The following is a 13,610-nucleotide window of genomic DNA, read 5'->3' on the forward strand; positions in this document are numbered from 1 at the left end:
ATGGAATTAACAGCTAAGCCAAGTCTCCTCACCTACCCTACTGCTTTTTTTTTTTTTAACTAGAAAAGTTGCCTTTAAAAAGACCTAAGATTTTACCTTCGGTTATCTGATGACTTAGTGTTTGGACCAAATTATTCATGTGATTCGAGTACACAGCCTACTCCAATGTAGGCAAAAATGCCTCCAGTCTTTCCATTTTTTTCATTAACCAGATTAAAAATTGATCTATGCTACTGACAAACGATACTCAGAATTTAGTTTCCAAAATAAGAAAACAGTTACAATTTAATATTTCAAAATCTTTCCTTGACAATAATTCTCATTATGGAATAAGTTAAATAAATAAGTTAAAGTCTATATCAATACTATCAACACTACCCAAATATTTTAAGGATTTTCCAGTTTGTGTGGTTGCAATGACCAAAGGGACACTCTACAGATTTTGAAACGGGAACTAGAAAGAGGATTAAGGGAACAAAACAGATAAAGCAAATTTACATTCCAAAATAATTCCATCCTGACTTTGGGCCTGGGTAAGTGGGCAGCTCAAACCAGCATATCTGCTCAAATAGTTAGAGCACATTTTTCCTTTTCTTAGGTTTATAGCTATTCTGTGGGGTTAGCAACAATGCTAGATGTGCTATTCATGGATAAATTCAACTTTACAACTAAAACATATTTTACTTTCAACATCATTGCTAGTTTTAAAAGTCAGAAATAAAAATTGGCAATTATACCTCTTTTCCTTTGTGTTTCCAGAATTCATACTGAGAGCTTTCCAGACTGTGGTTTTAGGCATTTCATCAGATATATTAATCTCAGAGGGGTCACATCTGAAATCAATGCTTAGGACAGTCAATGTCAGACATACAAATAAGGTCTACATCTCAGTCTCTGTATAATACCCACTACCCACCAGAAGGGAAAAGATGAGGCGTGAGGGAGCTTGTCTCACAGCTCTCGGGAGCATTGGGAACCAGATGGTCGGAATGTCCAGAAGCAAGGTGGCCTGTGAGTCAGAGCTGAGGGCTGGGCCGGGGTGCCGGTTAGCGGCCAGCCCTGCCCCCACAGTTCTGCTCTCCTTTGAAGGGCCCCTCTGGGGATGCTGGTGACAGCGCTAAGAGGCCAGAAGTGGCAGCACCAGGAGCTACCACTTAGTGAGCGCTTGCTGTGGGCCAGGCACGGTCCATTTTCTCGTTTACATGGCCAGATCTTTTCCATTTGTAGCTTACAAAGGACTGTTACAATATATTATCTTAACTCTCACAGTATCAGAGATTATTAACATCCTCATTTTTAATGTGTAGAAACCAAAGCTCATAGGGTTAAGAGGCTGTCCAAGGTCAGACGTCAGTAAGTGGAGAATCAAGATCTTGAATCCAGTCCTTGGTCTCCTAGACCCACCCTGCCCCCGCATTGCCCCCGCCAGTACTCTAAACTTTTCCACATGCCAGACTCTCCTTCTAAAAGGCCAAGAGGGGAGGCAGCATCTGCTAGAGGAGGAACATGATTTCTGCTTTGCCGTAGAGAATGCAAAGCCTATGGCTCCTTCCCTGACAACTTATAGAAAGTTTCTTAAAGATCAAAGATTCCATTTCTTTGGGGTAAGGTAAAAAAAATTGAACTCATAGCAATGGAGAGGAGAATGGTGGCTACCAGAGGCTGGGGGGTGGGAGAAAAGGGGAGATATTGATCAAAGGGTACAAACTTTCAGTTATGAGGAAGTTCTGCAGACAATGTAAGGCATGGTGACTATAGTTAATAATAATGTATTGTACACTTGAAATTTGCTAAGAAAGTAGATCTAAAGTGTTCTCACTACACACAAAAAAGAATGGTAAGTATAGTAAGTGATGGATATGTTGTTAGTTTAATTGTAGTAATCATTTTACATATATATATATATAATGTTGCACACCTTAAATATATACTATTTTTAGTTATCATAAATAAATAAATAACCAAACAAAAGACTTTCCTCATCTCCCCCTCAGTATAAAGCACCATCAATTCAATAACTCAGCAGTAAATTATCTAGCATCTAGATAACCCAGATCCCCTCTCTCTTCCTTTTCTGTACCCTCTCCACCTCTGAGCTTCTTCCAGCTTCTGTGTTCCTCTTCCAAAGCGGAAACAAAACACCAGGAATGAAACTGCAAATGGACCAGTTTAGCTTCCTGTGATTTGTGGTGAGCAACAGGTTTAATACACCAAAGGGCTAAGATCGCTGGCAGAAGTAAGGAATTTGGGGAATCCCAGTTAGGTTCCCCCTTGGCTCCTAGGACTGTAGCCGCCATGAGCCAAGCTGGAAGGGGCTGTCTCTGCCCAGCCCCCAACGGCTTGCCTAAGCATGGGAATTTCATGCCCACCAGGCTGAGAAGCAAAGACTACATCCTGTTCACCTTTGGAAGGTGGCAGAGAGAGGCAGAAGGACCACTGGTTTGGGGAGCACACGGGCTCCCGTAGCTCTGTCCTCCTGTGATTCCCAGCACCTGGCATAGTGCCCAATGCATGGCAGGCCCTCAGAAAACCAGGAAAGGAAAGGTGTTTTCACAGGCTGGAACCGGGAGCCTGAAAGTTTAGCTGTTTATACCAGCAGCTGCATTTGTGACACAGCCCCCATCACAAAGCCAGAACATTTACACAACCACCAAAACAGTCAACTCCTTGGGGCTGGGGGAGTTTTACCTGAAACTGTTGTTCTTTCCAGGACTACTTAGTAACTTCCTGCTCTCTAAGGGGAACTTGTCTCCCCCCATTTCTAACATTTTCTCAGCCTCCTGCAAGAAAAGGAGACATTACTTTATCTTGGATCAAATGAAACCAATAGTCTACACCAGCCCATTTTTCAATCACCATAATTTCTACCTGATTTTCTCTCCATTTATTGTAAGTATAATTATGTTCTTTCATAAATCTGACTCACCACAAAAAGAGAGACAACCCAGTATCTGTACCTATGGAATAGTATTTAAAAAAAAAAAAAAAAGAACCTGAATCTGAGTAAACCTTTAGATAAAACCACCAATTTACTGGAAACATAGGAGACAGAGAACATGTTAAATGATACCAAAAGTTATATTTAGTAAAATCTAAATGGCAGGAAACCCTGTATGTCAAAGACAAAAAAGACAGGAGGGGGGGCTTCCCTGGTGGCACAGTGGTTGAGAGTCCGCCTGCCGATGCAGAGGACACGGGTTCGTGCCCCGGTCCGGGAAGATCCTACATGCCGCGGAGCGGCTGGGCCCGTGAGCCATGGCCGCTGAGCCTGCGCGTCCGGAGCCCGTGCTCCGCAGCAGGAGAGGCCACAACAGTGAGAGTCCCGCGTACCGCAAAAAAAGAAAAAGACAGGAGAGGAACCCCAAAAGAAAATTTTAAAATATATCAACCAATTGCAATATATGAACCTTACTGGATCCTGATTCAAACAGACGCTTAAAAATAATAAGGCAATTAGGGAACTACGAATACTGACTGTTCTTTCTACCTTGGTATATATTTAAAATGTTCCACAATAAAATACACACACACACACACACACACACACATGCACACACAATGGAATACTATTCAGCCATTAAAAAAGAAGAAAATCCTGCCATTTACAACAACATGAATGAAATTTGAGGGCATTATGCTAAGTGAAATAAGTCAGAGAGAGAAAGACAAATACTGTATAATCTCACTTTTATGTGGAAACTAAAACAACTGAGGTCATAGAAACAGAGAGCAGAAACTCCTGGTGGTTGTCAGGCATAGGGGGCAGGGATGGGTGAAGGTGGTCAATGAGCTGAATAAGTTCTGGGGATATAATATCCAGCATGGTATCTATAGTTAACAATACTCTATTATATATTTGAAAATTGCTGAGATTAGATTTTAAAATTTCTCACCACACACACATACACACCCACACAAATGCGAGTATGTGAGGTGATACATGTGTTAAGTAACCCTATTGTGGTAATCACTTCACAGTATATTCATATATCAAATCATTGCATTGTACACCTTAAACTTACACTATATTATATATCAGTTATATCTCAATAATGCTTGAAAAAAAAATACAAGATTTTTAAAACTCAAGATTTTAGGAAAAAAATTCCTTTAAAATGAAGTTCAGGCTTCCCTGGTGGTGCAGTGGTTGAGAGTCTGCCTGCCGATGCAGGGGACACGGGTTCGTGCCCTGGTCCGGGAAGATCCCACGTGCCGCGGAGCGGCTGGGCCCGTGAGCCATGGCCCCTGAGCCTGCGCATCCGGAGCTTGTGCTCCGCAACGGGAGAGGCCACAACAGTGAGAGGCCCACGTACCGCAATAAAAAAAAAAAAAAAAAAAAGAATTTCAAAGGACACTATTTCAGGCACTAACTGTATTTGGAAATACTTTCAGGCTCATTCTTGGCCTGGTATTTTCATTTTGCTACACATCCATTCTTTGCACGTATAGGCCATTGATTGAAGGTCCATTGTGTGGATGGCAGATGCCAAGTGCTGAGGGAAATGAGGAAGGACAGAAAGTCCTATGCAAGTTATCTTTGCGAACCACAACAACATCTGCAGTTAGGTACGTGACAAATACTCTCGGAAAACAGTAGGTTTTTTATACTTGTCAACTTAGACCTTTGGGAGAACATGAACCATTTGATCTGATAATAAGAGCAGATTCCATGTTCATACTCTAAGTGTGAACCTGATGAGTAGACTGTAGATAAAGAGAGGGAAAACAACCGGTTATCAAATCTGACGATGAAGGACAGACATCGGCTAAGAATATCTTTGGAGTAATCTTCCCCACTCCTAAATATAACCCTTGGGATTCGAGACATGCTGACTTTTCATGTGGCCCTTCCTATGTTCTGTAATTTGAAGCTGCCCCAAAGTCTGCAGTTGGTGCAAGAACTATGACCTCTTCCTCCTTGGCCTTCTTTTTGGCATCATCCAACTTCTTCTTTTTGCTTTCCGGCATGAGATCATCTAACCAGCTCAGCTCCCGCTTAGAGAAACAGAGATCCATTACTTTCCTGACAAAGACCAGGGCCAAAACCTGAAGAAAAATAAAGAAAGTGAATTAGGGGGGCTCATTTCCTCCCTGGAGTTTAAAAGCAAAGTCTTATTCTCACAGCAGACTAGAACATGTCAAGCAAAATCAAACTCATAATAATCATAATATTTGCCTTTATTGAGGCTCTCTGAACCAGATACGAAGTTAAGTGTTTTCTATACAATAGTTTATTTAACTCTCATCATAACAACCCTACAACTTACTGATGCCCTAACTGAACTAATTTAATTCCTTTATTGAAAAGAGGAACCCTTCATCGGCAGATGGCCTTAAGAGCCGCCTTCCCCCGGCTTGAGGCCAGCAGGAAGGGCTACCAGGCAGCCTGGGGGTAGCGAACCTCTCCAGGAGATGGCTTTGGTGGGGCCAGCCAAGCTCAAACCAAACATGGGTCACCAGGGGGTGAGAGGGCCTTGAAGGACCGTCTGGATTTCCTCTGATCCTCTGCCTATACATTTACTCACAAAATCCTTGCTTTATGCCTGTGTCATGGATCTCGAGTGATTTTTGTCTCTGCCCTCTGGCCTGGCTTGACACTCATTTTATAAATGAGGAAACTGAGGCCCAGGGAGAGAAAGTGACTCACCTAAAATCTGACAGCTAATTTCCTCAATGGAAACGACCAGGGATCTCAACTGCTGCTCCACTTTCTCCCCATGAGGGCCATTTCAGCCAAAGGAGAACCAATAATAACCCAGAATGACCTGCCTGGACTGACTGGTATTCACCAGCTAAATTTGGTGACTGGACCAGGCATGGGGCAAATCAGGCTAATTAAATTCATTTCTCCCTAATTTCAATGACTATTTTCCCAATAAAGCCAAAATTCATAGTATCCCTTCCAGGAGTTGCCAGGAATTTGCTATTTCTTTAACCAAACACTCAAGCCCTGAACATAACACCCAAATGCAGAACCCTACGTGTATTCTGACAAAATTGAGACACCCATCAGGAGGGTATATATCTAGGAGATTAGGGGAAAAGGACCCCAAAGATTCCTCACCCTTGAATATTCTCCCAGTAAGACAGAGTTCAAAAGTAACTAAATGAGTACCAGACATTACCCTCATTGGCTTTTCCCTTCTGAGGCCCACCCTTTGGGTAACTTTCAAAGAGTCCACTGAAATCTCAGCATCCTCATGACACAGAGTGAGCCAGAGACAGGAAGGCATCAAGAGGACAAGATGGAACAGTGAGGTGGTCAGGTGGCAAGAATTTCATCATCACCCTAGTTTTAGAAAACAGGTTGTCACCTATTGCTGAACCACACAGTTCAGCTTTCCTGGTCTCCTTTCCAAAGCACTTGCTTCAGTTAGAAAAGAGGCAAGGATGTCCCAGTCACTTATCAGTGCTAGACCAACCTCTTCCTCTTTCCCAGTGGCTTGAAATGGTGCATTTCCACCACTATAGACACTTCTGATTGCAGTAAATTCTAAATAGGAACCATATTGCTTTGAGGTAATATGCAAGTTACTGCAAACATGAAGAGTCCTCTCCATGTCAGATATATGAGAGAAAGAGAGAGAGAGAGAAAGAAATTCAGACAGACAGACAGGCAGACTAGTAGCCTTAAAAGTAAACATGGTAAAAAAAAAAAAAAAAAGTAAACATGGTAAACTACTACACACATGCATCCACACCTCAAGGTCCTCAAAATAATGCTGCTCCTGCAAAGACCTACCAAAAAACAAAAACTCACCATCAATAAAGGATTAACATCCAGAATATATAGAGAACTCCTAAAACTCAACAACAAAAAAACCTATCACCTTATTTTAAAATGGGCAAAGGACTTGAATAGACATTTCTCCAAAGATGATATACAAACAGCCAATAAGCACATGAAAAGATGCTCAACCAATTATTAGGGAAATCAAAACCACAATGAGATACCAACTCACACCCATTAGGATGGCTGTTATCCAAAAAAACCCACCATGCCACAACATGGATGAACCTTGAAGACGTTATGCTAAGCGAAACAAGACAGTCACAAAAGGAAAAATACTGCGATTCCACTCACATGAGGTAACTAGAGGAGTCAAATTCACAGAGACAGAAACTAGAATAGTGGTTTCCAGGGACTGAGGGGAGGGAGAAATGGGGAGTTACTGTTTCATCGGTACAGAGTTTCAGTTCTGCAAGATGAAAGACCTTCTGGAGGTGGATGGCGGTGATGGCTGCCCAAACACTGTGAATGTACTTAATGCCACTGAACTGTACACTTAAATATAGTGAAGATGGTAAGCTTTACGTTATGTATATTGTATCACTGTTTTTTAAAATAAAGAATAATACCTTTTAAACTCACCATCATTGGAAAGACAATGGCAGCTGGAGATGCCTTGATGACCCAAAGCAGGATGAGGCAGGTCAGCTGGATGAGGGTGAAGAGGTGCACTTTGCGCAGCGGCACGTGCCGAAGGTAGATGAAGTCTGGCTGGTGCTTTGCAGGCATCCCAAAGAGCTTCAGACGATCAAAGAACTGAAAGGAGGGAACTGGCATTTATTTTCAGGTGGTTTCTCTGGGCCTCGTTAATCCCATTCATATCTCTTATATCACCTGCTCCGAAAGGTGGGTAATACCGTTTCTACCTGACAGAAGGGGAAACTGAGTCTCAAAGAGAACAGGTAATTTGACCAAGGTTGGTAAGTGACAGAGTCAAAATCTGAACCTATCTCTTCTAATTCTGGGTTCAGCTTTCTCTCTCCTCTCCCACACTCTAGCTCCTGAGAGAGATCTTTCTCAGGGAGTGTTGAAAACAAAATAAGCAGTGGTATCTTTCTGCTTAAAAGACCAAATCTTTTATTTGTTCTTTGAGGAGTTTGGAGCTTTTTACTGATTATTTAAAGTAAAAAGATAGGGACTTCCCTGGTGGCACAGTGGTTAAGACTGTGCACTCCCAATGCAGGGGACCCAGGTTTGGTCCCTGGCCAGGGAACTATATCTCACATGCATGCCGCAACTAAAGAGTTTGTGTGCCACAACTGAGGAGCCCACGTGCCTCAACTAAGGAGCCGGTAAGCTACAACTAAGGAGCCCACCTGTCACAACTAAGACTTGGTGCAACCAAATAAATAAATAAATAAAATGTTCAAAAAATATATATATATTTTAAAAAGTAAAAAGATAAAATGAAATCTCATGGGGCTTCCCTGGTGGCGCAGTGGTTAAGAATCCACCTGCCAATGCAGGGGACACAGGGTCGAGACCTGATCGGGGAAGATCCCACATGCCGCGGAGCAACTAACCCCATGCGCCACAACTACTGAGCCTACGCTCTAGAGCCCACAAGCCGCAACTACTGAAGCCCACCTGCCTAGAACCTGTGCTCTGCAACAAGAGAAGCCACCACAATGAGAAGCCCGCACACCACAAAGAAGAGTAGCTCCTACTCGCCGCAACTAGAGAAAGCCCGCACACAGCAACAAAGACACAACTCACCCAAGATAAATAAATAAATAAATAAATTTCTTTTTTTAAAAATGAAATCTCATAACATTCTGGATATAGAAAATATGACCATCTTATATTATAAAAAGGAAAACAGAGACCCAGAGAGATTAAATAACCTGCCCAGGAGTTGGAGGAATCAGGCTCCCTGACTTCAGACTATACTACAAAGCTACAATGAACAAAACAGTACTGTACTGGCACAAAAACCAGAAATATAGATCAGACAGAACAGGACAGAAAGTCCAGAGATAAACCCACGCACCTGTGGCCACCTAATCCGTGACAAAGGAGGCAAGAGTATATAATAGAGAAAAGACAGTCTCTTCATAAGTGGTGCTGGAAAAACTGGACAGCTACATATAAAAGAATGAAATTAGAACACTCCCTGACACCATACACAAAAATAAACTCAAAATGAATTAAAGACCTAAATGTAAGGCCAGATACTATAAAGCTCTTAGAGGAAAGTATAGGCAGAACACTCTCTGACATAAATCACAGCAAGATCTTTTTCAATCCACCACCTAGAGTAATGAAAATAAAAACAAAAATAAATAAAGGGGACCTAATTAAAAGCTTTTGCACAGCAAAGGAAACTATAAACAAAACGAAAAGATAACCCTCAAAATGAGAGAAAATATTTGCAAATGAAGCGACTGACAAGGGATTAATCTCCAAAATATACAAATAGCTCATGCAGCTCAATATCAAAAAAACAAACAACCCAATCAAAAAATGGGCAGAAGACCTAAATAGAGATTTCACCAAAGAAGACATACAGATGGCCAAGAGGCACATGAAAAACTGCTCAACATCACAAATTATTAGAGAAATGCAAATCAAACCTACAATGAGGTATCACTTCACACCGGTCAGAATGGCCATCATCAAAAAATCTACAAACAATAGGGCTTCCCTGGTGGCACGGTGGTTGAGTCCGCCTGCCGATGCGGGGAACACGGGTTCGTGCCCTTGCCCTGGAGGATCCCACATGCCGCGGCGCGGCTGGGCCCATGAGCCATGGCCGCTGTGCCTGCATGTCCGGAGCCTGTGCTCCGCAACGGGAGAGGCCACAACAGTGAGAGGCCCATGTACTGCAAAAAAAAAAAAATCTACAAACAATAAATGCTGGAGAGGGTGTGAAGAAAAGGGAACCCTGCTGCACTGTTGGTGGGAATGTAAATTGGTACAGCCAGTATGGAGAACAGTATGGAGGTTCCTTAAAAAACTAAAAACAGGGCTTCCCTGGTGGCGCAGTGGTTGAGAGTCCGCCTGCCGATGCAGGGGACACGGGTTCGTGTCCCAGTCCAGGAAGATCCCACATGCCACAGAGCAGCTAGGCCCGTGAGCCACAGCCGCTGGGCCTGCGTGTCCGGAGCCTGAGTGTCCGGAGCCTATGCTCTGCAACGGGAGAGGCCACAACAGTGAGAGGCCCGCGTACCACAAAAAAAAAAAAACTAAAAATAGAGCTACCATGTGACCGAGCAATCCCACTCCTAGGCATGTATCTGGAGAAAACCATAATTCAAAAGGATGCATGCACCCCGATGTTCATTGCAGCACTATTTACAACAGCCAGGACACGGAAGCAACCTAAATGTCCATTGACAGAGGAATGGATAAAGAAGATGTGGTATATATATACAATGGAATATTACTCAGCCATAAAAAGGAACAAAATAGTGCCATTGGCAGAGATGTGGATGGACCTAGAGACTGTCACACAGAGTGAAGTAAGTCAGAAAGAGAAAAACAAATATCATATAATATTGCTTATATATGGAATCTAGAAAAATGGTATAGATTAACTTATTTCCAAAGCAGAAATAGAGTCACAGATGTAGAGAACAAACTTCTGGTTACCAGGGGTGGCGGGGTAGGATGAAATGGGAGATTGGGATTGACATATATGCACTACTACGTATAAAATAGATAACTAATGAGAACCTACTGTAGAGCACCGGGAACTCTACTCAGTGATCTGGGATGACCTAAATGGGAAGGAAATCTAAAAGAGAGTGGATATATGTATACATATAGCTGATTCACTTTGCTGTACAGCAGAAACTAACACAACATTGTAAAGCAACTGCACTCCAATAAAAATTAATTTTAAATAAATAAATAACCTGCCCAAAGTCACATTAGAACTCAGTGCATAACAGTGACCACTAGACATTGTAAAATAACAAAGAGGAACGAGCCACCAGTATAAGAAGTGGCTAAATTATCAAATTATCTGGGTACCCAAGTTACCTCCTGATTCTCTCTGTTCAAAGGACTCAAAGGAATGAGGTGATAGATGGGAAAAGGCAGAGTGTGGCAGGAAGTAATACCTGCTTACCTGGAGCAGCTCCCACGACTCCCCAATCTCTTCACCAATGCACCCCCAGTTAAACCCGCCCCTCCGCCTCACACTTTAGCCTGGCACTAAACCTAGTGTTGTCCATGTGTGGACGTCAGTTTAATTCTTGACCAACCTTTCAGATCTAAGTTTACCAGCATCTGACAAAATGTGTTTAATACGTGCCTGATGATTGTCTGTTGAATAACTGACAAATGACTGGAACCATGACATTGAATCAGGCCACCCTGAAAGTCTCTGTGCGCTCATGCCAACATGACCCTATTTTGCCCAAAGCCCAAAGAAATGTCTAAAATAGCTGAAGCAGCAAGACTAGGAAATGGTTTCTCAAGAACTGGTTTGTGCTCCCCTAGGGAGGCTGTCTTTCCCTGGTCAGGACAGGTGAGCTCACCAAGAGAAGACACTGCCTGGCTGAACCATGCAATACCTGAATTCCCTGTAGTGAAGACACTCCCATGTAGAGGAAAACTCCATAGAGTACCGGCATCGGGATAAACTGAAGACGAAAGGGCAGAAAGGCCAGAAATTAAATTTGGTATCATAGCACACTCAAGATTATATAAACTTCCAAATCTCCAAGAAGGACGCCAAGTCACAAAATCACTGCATAGATGCTGCATTCGTTTCTGCTGCCTTTACGTGATTTAGAAGTAGAAGCAAAAACAGACGCTGACAACGATAAAAAATCATTTTGTTCTGAAATGAAATGATTACACGTAAGTGTAATTTGGTCCTGGTTAAATCATAGGTCTCACATCTTCTTCTCCCCATCTGGCTCTTCCTCCTCCAGGGAAATGGGCGCGCGCACACACACACACACACACACACACACACACACACACACACACACACATATCTCTTTTACGGAACTGAAACGTTTTAAATCTTTTCTAATCGCAGAATCATCTCCTCAGGGATTTGGTGTATTTTAATATAGACTAATAACATTTGCTTTTCTACTAACCAGAGACTTGAGGGCAGGAGTAGGGAGGTTATCTTAACAGAGAAGGAATAATTTGGGGAGAAATATCAACATTACTCTACTGCACTTGACTATACATACTTACCACATTATATCAATCTAGGTAATTTTCAGAGCAACTCTATGAGGTAGAGTAATGAGGCCTATGGAATCAAGGCAAGGAAAGTCTTTTTGCAAAGACTAAACTCGACTTGCTTTTATTCTGAGGCTAAAGAACATTCCCAAACATAATTCTTCTTTGAACCATAAAATCCCCATTGGATTTTACGTTGCTCCAGCTCTAGAGCGAGTAGACATCTCAATTTGGTGCTAACCTGGTTGGAAGAACTATTGAATGGTTTCCTAAAAGAATCCCCCTGAGACAGTTACAGGAAGGCCAGGCAGTGCCCACCACCAGGCCTTCATGGTTACATTCCCAGAGGAGCAGCGACCTTTGGGCTCCTCCAGATGGCACCTAGACCAGAGGCACCTAGGGCTAGGGACAGAGAGTAGAAGGGGACAGGGCCATGAGGAGAGGTGGCAAGATTAAGTGGAAGGTAAGGGGACAGGAAGATGGTTCAGAATCCTTTCCCTCCTCTCCCACTTCTCACCCTTAAATAGCATTTGCAGTGCAGGCTGAGGTGGTTGACAATTCATCAAAAAGAGGGAGAAGGAGGCAAAGGAGATAAGTTAAGTGCTCCGGAATGGTTGGGGCTTGCAGATAGAGCTTTCCTTTTTATTCTATTTTTCCCAGATGCAGGTCTTACACCCACAAAAAAAATTTTTTTCTCATTTTCAAGGTGGCTCCATCTGTCCAAAAATCCTCTTTTCACCCCACATGTCACACCAGCCACTGCCCATTTTTCTGTTCCACTTCACAGAAAAAAAACCTCTTGAAAGAGTTGTCTGCCCACATGCCCTTTAGTTCCTCACCACCTGTTTACTCTCCGGCCCCTGTCATTTGGCTTCTGCTCTACTGTTCCAATGAATCTGCTCTTGTCAAGTCCCGTTAGGCCTCCATGTTGCCAAACCCCATGGCCTTGATTTAGTCTTCATCTTTCCAGACAGTTTCTGACCAATCACTCCCCTTGCTTGGCTTCCCTGACATCACAGCCTGCCGGTGTCCCCCCTCCGCCGCCAGCAGCTCCTCTGAGCCTCTGTTGCTATCTCCTCCTCTACCCCACTTCGAAATATCGGCTCTCCTTAGACTCTGCTCTTCTCTCTAGTCCTCCTCTTTTATATCTACCTTTCTCCCTCATCCACTCTTTTGGCTTTCAATACCACCGATGTGCTGTTAACTCCCACATTTATATTTTTAGCCCAGAAGCCTCCTCTAGCCTCTTCACTCAGATGCCTCCCAGACATCTCACTCAAATCTGACCACGCCCACCCCTTATAAAATCACTTCCTCCTTCATAACAGTCTTCTCCCTCTTAAATGCCATCACTCTCCACACAGATGGTCAAGTCAGAAACCTAGCAGGCATTTTGATGCTTCCATTTTCCTCACCCCATTCCATATCCAGTCGACCAGCAAGACCTTTGGATCTCCTCTGAGATATCTATGCATCCCTACTACCAACTTCCTCATCCAAGCCACCATCCTCTCTCACCTGTAATAGACTCACCAGTCTCTCTGCCTCTATTTTTCCTCAACCTTAAAAACTTATTCTCTAGATATCAGCCAGAGAGATCTTTTTAAAATACTAAATGGATCATGTCCCTCTCCTGTTAAAACCCTTCAAAGGTTACCTTTACCAGTGTCAG

At 42.9% G+C, this 13,610-nt stretch overlaps 1 protein-coding gene across 1 annotated transcript in view; it reads right to left on the reverse strand.

The window, feature by feature from the left end:
• Window positions 1-4,851: 4,851 nt before the first annotated feature.
• The window catches only part of SLC4A8 (solute carrier family 4 member 8), a 53,555-nt gene continuing 44,796 nt past the window's right edge, over window positions 4,852-13,610 (reverse strand). Inside the window, exons 19-21 of the mRNA XM_065886538.1 lie at window positions 11,311-11,379; window positions 7,373-7,546; window positions 4,852-5,046 (exon numbers count right to left, since the gene is read on the reverse strand). Coding sequence (XP_065742610.1) covers window positions 4,852-5,046; window positions 7,373-7,546; window positions 11,311-11,379 — 438 coding nt within the window. The remainder of the gene's footprint in view (window positions 5,047-7,372; window positions 7,547-11,310; window positions 11,380-13,610) is intronic.

Source organism: Phocoena phocoena, chromosome 11, assembly GCF_963924675.1.
Source record: "Phocoena phocoena chromosome 11, mPhoPho1.1, whole genome shotgun sequence".
Taxonomy (NCBI): Eukaryota; Metazoa; Chordata; class Mammalia; order Artiodactyla; family Phocoenidae; genus Phocoena; species Phocoena phocoena.